The sequence below is a fragment of the Sorex araneus genome, chromosome 3 (assembly GCF_027595985.1).
Source record: "Sorex araneus isolate mSorAra2 chromosome 3, mSorAra2.pri, whole genome shotgun sequence".
Taxonomy (NCBI): domain Eukaryota; kingdom Metazoa; phylum Chordata; class Mammalia; order Eulipotyphla; family Soricidae; genus Sorex; species Sorex araneus.
The window spans coordinates 216,303,500-216,310,264 of record NC_073304.1 but is presented as its reverse complement, the minus strand read 5'-3'; the positions used below and the strand labels follow the sequence as shown (position 1 = coordinate 216,310,264).

At 61.4% G+C, this 6,765-nt stretch overlaps 1 protein-coding gene across 3 annotated transcripts in view; it reads left to right on the top strand.

Moving 5' to 3' along the window:
• Positions 1–207: 207 nt before the first annotated feature.
• The window catches only part of SRCIN1 (SRC kinase signaling inhibitor 1), a 67,027-nt gene continuing 60,469 nt past the window's right edge, over positions 208–6,765 (top strand). The window contains exon 1 of one of the 3 annotated variants that reach the window (XM_055132799.1): positions 208–576. In XM_055132799.1, coding sequence (XP_054988774.1) covers positions 453–576 — 124 coding nt within the window. In that variant the 5' untranslated portion in view covers positions 208–452. The remainder of the gene's footprint in view (positions 577–6,765) is intronic. The other 2 variants (XM_055132800.1, XM_055132801.1) reach the window with 2 other exon arrangements.

Sequence of the window (6,765 nt, the reverse complement as noted above, 5' to 3'; positions counted from 1 at the left end):
CCTAGCCCTGGAGACCGCGCAGCCTAGGCAGCAGTTCAGAAACTGGGGACCCGCTCCCCACTCGGCCGGCGGCGGCGGGAGGGGCCGCGGGGAGGAGGGGCTGGGGGAGGGACCGTTTGCTCGGAAGCCCTCCCCCCTGCAGAGGCCAGAGGGCAGGGGAGGGCGCCCCCAGCTGGGAAGAGCATCTCGGGTGAGGGAGGAGGTGGGGACCGCGCGCCGCCGCGGGGCAGAGGGCGGGGCTGGGGAGGGGACGCGCCGTGGCCCCCCCTCCCCTCCCACGCACCCCCCTGCTACGTCAGAAGCTCGCGGGCCGGCTCCGAGTCCTGTCGGTGGGGGCAGCAGGATGCTGGTGGAAGCAGAGGGGGCCGGCCGGGTGCCTCCGCAGCTCGGCTGGCAGGGCCCCGCGGGACGCGTGCGGCTGCGAGCGCGAGGCCCCCCGCCCCCGCCTCCCCATGCAGCCCTGGCAGTGCCTCCGGCGTTTTGCCCTGGCCTGGTGGGAGAGGACCGCCGAGGGCCGCGCCCGATCGCCCCGGGAGGAGGTCGGACCGCGGGAGCCCGGGGCCCGAGGGGAGCCAGGTGAGTCTGTGCAAGCTGGGGAGCCCGGCCTCCCTTTCCTCGCGCCCAGTTCTCTGCAGCCAGGAGGTCGTGAAGCCCCAACTTTGAGGGAAGCCGCTCAGGAGATGTGCAGCTACTGATGCTTTTGGGGCGGCGGGAGCGGACCGGCGCGGGGACACGGGGCGGGGGTGCAGACTGGACTGGGTCCCAGGGCTGCGCCGCGCGGGGCTGAAGGTTCCCGGCCCGGCTTGGAGCACTGTTGCGGGAGAGTAGATCTTCCCTTCTGGGTATCTTGGTCCCGGTGACCTTGAGCTAGCTGCGTGGCTCTACCTTCCTGCCTCAGTTTCTCTCCCTCCCTTTCCCGCCCCTCTTTGCTGATATCAGAGACTGGATGCTGTATTCCTTGGTTCCTGTCACTGTCACAGTGTGGCACCTGCAAGGGTGGCGGTTCCTGGCAGTGTTTGTGCATGAATGGGGGGGGGGCATTAAGTGAGGGATATTGCCGGGTCTGGCTGGTGTAGGGGGGGGGCCCGCTGCTGCCGAGGGTCAGACTCCACGGCACAGGAAGGGAGGCTCCTGAGTGTTAGGGGCAGATACCCTGCCTGAGCTGTCTGGTGCAGAAACACGGGTTCGGGGTGTAAGGGGAGGGGGTCCCGAGAATAAGAAGAGTCCCCTCCACCCAGACTGCCTGGCACCCTGCTAGGTTGGCAGCCAATGCAAAGGCTTGGCCCTGGCTTCCTGCCACCCTGCCTTGGGATAAGAGGGTCTTTGTGCGGTGCCCGCCCCCTGCTCCCTCTGTCGCTTCTTTCCGACGACCCTCGGGCTGGGATGGACATGGGGTCCCCAGTGGTTCCCTGTGGGGGGAGAATCTGGAAGAATCCTGGGGTCTTCAGGATGCAGGTAGTGCTGAGCAGCCTGGGGGGCTCCTCGGAAGCAGCGAACCCAGGAAGGAGCCCCACCCCAGGCTTTCACCCCATCAGTCTCTGCCCCATGGGGGTGTGGGGCTGGGGGCTTCCTGGTCTGAGTTCTGCAGGGTTCGGGGTTTGCTAGCGATGCCCTCAGATGCGCACTCTGGCCAGGGACCCAGCCTGGGAAAGGGTTTAATTAGCACCATTGATTCCCGCTCTGGCTGCGGCCATTGATCTCAACTGTGTGGTCAGACCTGGGCGGAGGCGGGTGCAGAGGCAGGTGGCATCACTGCCTCTGCCCAGGGCCAGCCTTGGCATCCCTGGCGGAAATGGGAGAGAGGGCTGGGCTCTGGGGCAGGTCCAGCTCTGCCCTAGCCTCCGGCCCCTGTCCGGGATGGGAGCAGGAGAGAGATGGGTGGGGCAGGAGTTGAACCCAGTATTGATGGTGTCTCCCCCGTCCCCGCCCCCGCCGCCCCCAGGAGTGGGTCTGGGGCTCAGGAATGGAGGGGCAGCTGCGGTGGGAGGGGTGTGGCAGAGAGTAGAGAGCCCTTGAGGGCACAGTGCCTGCGTGGGGGGGGAGACCCAGTGCGACACGGGGGAAGGTTCTAGGGCTGGTGATCAAGCTCCTCTTTCGAGGAATCCCAAGCGCTTATCTCTTTGGAACCCGGCAAGAAGATGCTCCTTCCTTCCTGTTCCTCCCTTCCAGGCCCAGGGCTGGGCAGGGCTGGCCTGGGAGCAGAGGCAGGGGGTGGGGGGCAGCAGGCCTGGCCCTGGCCTTTGAGCCTGGCTCTGCCTGATGCCGGCCCTCCCGAGCCTGGAAGCTGAGCGGGAGGCTCCTGGCCGCCTGGGAGCTGGTCTCCAGCCCCGCGGACCAGAGGGGGTAGGTTGTGCCCCCCAGCCTCCACTGCCTGCTTTGGGGGGGCCTGGCAGGTGCGGGCTTCAATGAGCCACTCAGACACTCTTTGAAGAGCCCCTGCTTGGCTGCCGAGGGCCCGTTCGTGCGCAGATAATGAAAATCTGGCCGTCAGCGGGTTTGCCTTCCCCTTCTTTCATCCCTGCGCTGAAAAGCTGAGCTGAAGGCTTTGGATTTGGCTGGGAAGCTTGCCTGCCCGAGGGGGGAGGCAGGCAGAGCAGGCAGGGCTGAGTTCCTGGCAGCAGCGTGGGGGGGGATGGGCAGAGGGACAGGGGCACAGACCCCAGCTCCTGCCCGACTGGGCTCTGAGGCCCCTTACCTAGCTCTCGCTTTGACCTTCAGGGCCAGCGGCCGGCCACCGACGGCTCCACAGCCCCGATTTCTGCCCCTGGGCTCTCCCCTACCTACCTCTCCTCCCCCCCCTCCGCTCCCGGTCTGCCCCTCCCACCTGCCGCCCTCTCTCCAGCTCTGGGCCTGCTTTCTAGGACTGTCTGGAAGGGGGTGCCCAGGGAAGGGGCGGGCCCGGGGGGCGATTATGGTCTGTCAGGCTGCAGTCCACAGAGCCTGGCGGAAGGGCACTTAGGGGTGGCACTTGGGGATGTCTCTGTGCGGGGGAAGCCCCTGTGTCCCATCCCATAGCGGGCAGCTGGGGAATAAAAGCTCAGCTGCCTCCACGCCCCCCCTGGCCACCCACTGACCCAGACACCCAGGCCACCCTGGCCCATGGTTGCCCCACATCCCCCACAGATACGGGGAGGGGTCTGAGGAGCGCCTAGGCCCCATTCCCTGTCCGCCTCCCCCGCCGTCCTGGAGGGCTTCTGGAACCCCACATGGCTCTTCTGTCCCCTCTGACTCTTCGCCAGGACCCCAAGAGACGGTCTGCTTCCTCCTTGGTGGCATGTGAATGACCTTGAGTTGGCGCCTTCCTCTTCCTCACCTGCGGAAGGAACCGGGTGGGCTGGATCTTCTCCAGGCTGTCCCAACTGCTGTGTCTCGCTGGGGGCCATCTGCATCTACTTTGCATACGTTATCAGTGCCCGCCTGAAGGGGGAGCGTGCCATCTACAGGGACGAGTGCCACCCGCCCTTCAGCTCCCCTAGCCCACGCCCTCGCTTCTTCTGCCTCTTCCCTTCCTGCTGTGCTGGAGTTGGGTGGGGTCGTCAAGGCAGAGTCCAGGGGTCAGGAGTGCGTGCTTTGCCTGAACATGACCCCAGGTTCTATCTCTGGCTGTGCAGGTGCCCTGAGCACCACTGGATGTGGCTCTGGTGGCCCCCAGCACTGCCAGGTTCTAGCACTGAGAGACCCGGCCAGAGCGATAGTACAGCGGGTAGGGCGCTTGCCTTGCACTGACCCGGCTTCCATCCCCAGCACCCCATATGGTCCCCTGGGTACCGCCAGAAGTGATTCCTGAGTGCGGAGCCAGGAATAATCCTTGAGCATCGTGAGATGTAGCCCAGGAGCAAAAAAGAAAAGGTCCAGTTTGGTTGGCTGAGTGTGACCAGGAGTGGCCCCTGGGTCCCCTGAGCACTGTTTGGGAGTGCCTCACCCCCTCTCCCCGCCGGTTATTTTTTTTAAGGTCCAAACAGAGAGCCAGGTGGAGTATGAATTTGCCAGATTTGCCTGTGGCTGCATGACCAGTGGAAACCCCTTGAGGTTGGGTGTTGGGCTTGGGCTTGGTCTGGGATCCCAGAGGAACTCCGCCTGCTGGCCTGGGCCCTGGGCTCTGGCTGTGTGAGCTGGAACTTGGACCTGAGAGATGGTCACTAAGAAAGACTGGGGTGGGGCGGGGGGTAGAGAGAGAGCAAGAGAGGAGAGAGCAAGAGAGAGAGAGAGCAGGGGTTAAGGTGCTTCCCTTGCTTGCAGTCGATCCTGGTTTAGGTTCGACCACATATGGTCCCCTGAGGCCTGCAGAAGTGACCCTTAAACACAAAGCCTTGGGTCAGCCCTGAGCACCACTGGGTAAAGCACAGGGAAGGCGGGGGCTGGAGTGATAGCACAGCGGGGAGGGCGTTTGCCTTGCACGCAGCCGACCCGGGTTCGATTCCCAGCATCCCATATGGTCCCTGAGCACTGCCAGGAGTAATTCCTGAGTGCATGAGGCAGAAGTAACCCCTGAGCATCACCGGGTGTGACCCAAAAAGCAAAAAATAAATAAATTTTTTTAAAAAAGCAGCACAGGGGAGGCGGGAAGGGAAGAAGAGAGGGGGAAGGAGGAAAGGGAGAGAAGAAGGAAGAAAGGAGGAAGGAAGCAAGTGCGCCCGCAGGCAAGCAGGCCTAGGCCGTGTCTCATCTCTACCAGAGACACATACCAAAGGGGAGAGGCCCTGGCTGCTGCTGGTCCCAGACATCATCTCCCTGGAGAGAAAATCTGGTGCCGTCGGCACTGCCTTCCTTGGCCAGCCCAGCCTGACCTCAAGGGCTGTGCCTCATGGCTGGCTCTACTGTGCCTCTGACCCCAGCCCCTGTCTTCTCCCCTCCAGGAGAGCCAGAGTGGCCAGGGCCCATTTCATCCTCCAGGTCAAGGGTCCCAGGGGCGGGCTCATTGCCCACCTGGAAGGGCAGGGAGGAAATAAAGTAAAGAGGAAATTTCCCACGTGGAATCCTGTGCTAACTTCTCAACCCATGCCTGGGTGAGGGGACAGGGGTCTTCAGACCAGAGGTGTGTCCTCTCTAAAGTTCCTGCAGGAAGAGCTGGAGGGAGGATCCCAGAGGGGCTGAGTTTGCCGGTACCAAGCTCTTGCCTCATGCCTGCACTGGACTTGGGGCTTCCCAAGCAGAGGGTGAGAGCAGAAGCAGGACTGGCTCTGCCGTGTGACCTTGGGGCAGGTTCCCCCTCTGGCTTTCAGTGTCCTTACTGTGTGGAACAAGAAGCCCCAGGCTCGCCCCTCCCCTCTGCCCTGAGAGAATGGGCGCTTCACCTGGAGGTTGGGAAGAGTATCTCCGGAGCCAGCTAGAACAGGGGAGTGGGGACTCGGCCCGGGAGAGGGTGGTGCTTGCAGTGCACATGCGCAAAGGCTTGTGGGCCAGACGGTCCCTCCTGCTCCTAGCGCTGCCCCGTCAGCCTGAGGACAGGCAGAGGGGCAGGAGCACAGGCGCCCCCCCCTCCCTCTCTCCCTGCTGTCCCGCTGCAGGGCTGCTTGCCCCTGCCCTTACCCCTTCATCTTGCCGGGCCCCTGGAAGCAACGTGTCCTGGTCTGGACACCCCAAACCTGGGAAGGAGTTGGGATTTCTCAGCCCTGCAAACCCTGAGTGAGCTGGAGACCCAGGCCCAGGTACACGGAGAAGACTCCATCTGGTTTGAGCTAGAGGTGTTTGTGCAGACAGGAGGCAGGTGGTGTGAGAGTGTGAGACAGTGACAGTGTGCGTGAGAGTGTGAGACAGTGACTGTGTGAGATAGTGACAGTGTGTGTGAGCGAGAGTGTGAGACAGTGACAGTGTGTGTGAGCGAGAGTGTGAGACAGTGACAGTGTGTGTGAGCGAGAGTGTGAGATAGTGACAGTGTGTGTGAGTGTGTGAGACAGTGACAGTGTGTGTGAGACAGTGGCAGTGTGTGTGTGAGAGACAGTGACCGTGTGTGTGAGTGTGTGAGACCGTGACTGTGTGTGTGAGACTGTGACAGTGTGTATATGAGAGTGTGAGAGACTGTGAGGCTGTGTATGTGTGAGACTGTATGTGTGTGTATGTGTGTGAGTGTGTGAGAAACTAACAGTGTGTGTGAGTGCGACTGTGACAGTGTGTGAGACTGTGTGAAAGACTGACAAAGCCTGTGAGTGTGTGAGACTAACAATGTGTGCGCAATGTGTGAGACTGACCGTGTGTGTGAGAATGTGTCAGACTATGTGACACTTGTGGGAGTGTGGGAGTGTATTCGTGAGAATGCGTGAGATTATGTGACTATGAATATAAGAGTCTGAGACTGTGATAGTGAGTGTGAACAAAAGTGTTGTGACAGTGAGACTGTGACAGTGTGTATCTGTGAGACTATGTGACTGTGTGTGCAAGAGTTTGAGTCTGATAGTGTATGCAAAGAGTGTTATGTGAGAGTGACACTATGTGGCATTGTGGTTGCACAAGAGTGTGAGAGTGTGTGAGACTGTGTGATAGTGTGTGACAGTGTGTGTAACAGTGTGAGGGTTTGTGTGACGGGTGAGTCAGTGTGTAAGAGAGAAGTGAGAAATATGTGAGAGTGTGTGAGAGTGGAGTGTGTGAGTGTGAGAGTGGAGTGTGTGAGTGTGTGAGTGGAGTGTGTGAGTGTGAGAGTGGAGTGTGAGTGTGAGAGTGGAGTATATGAGTGTGAGAGCGTGGTGTGTGAGTGTGAGAGTGGAGTGTGAGTGTGAGAGTGGAGTGTATGAGTGTGAGAGCGTGGTGTGTGAGTGTGAGAGTGGAGTG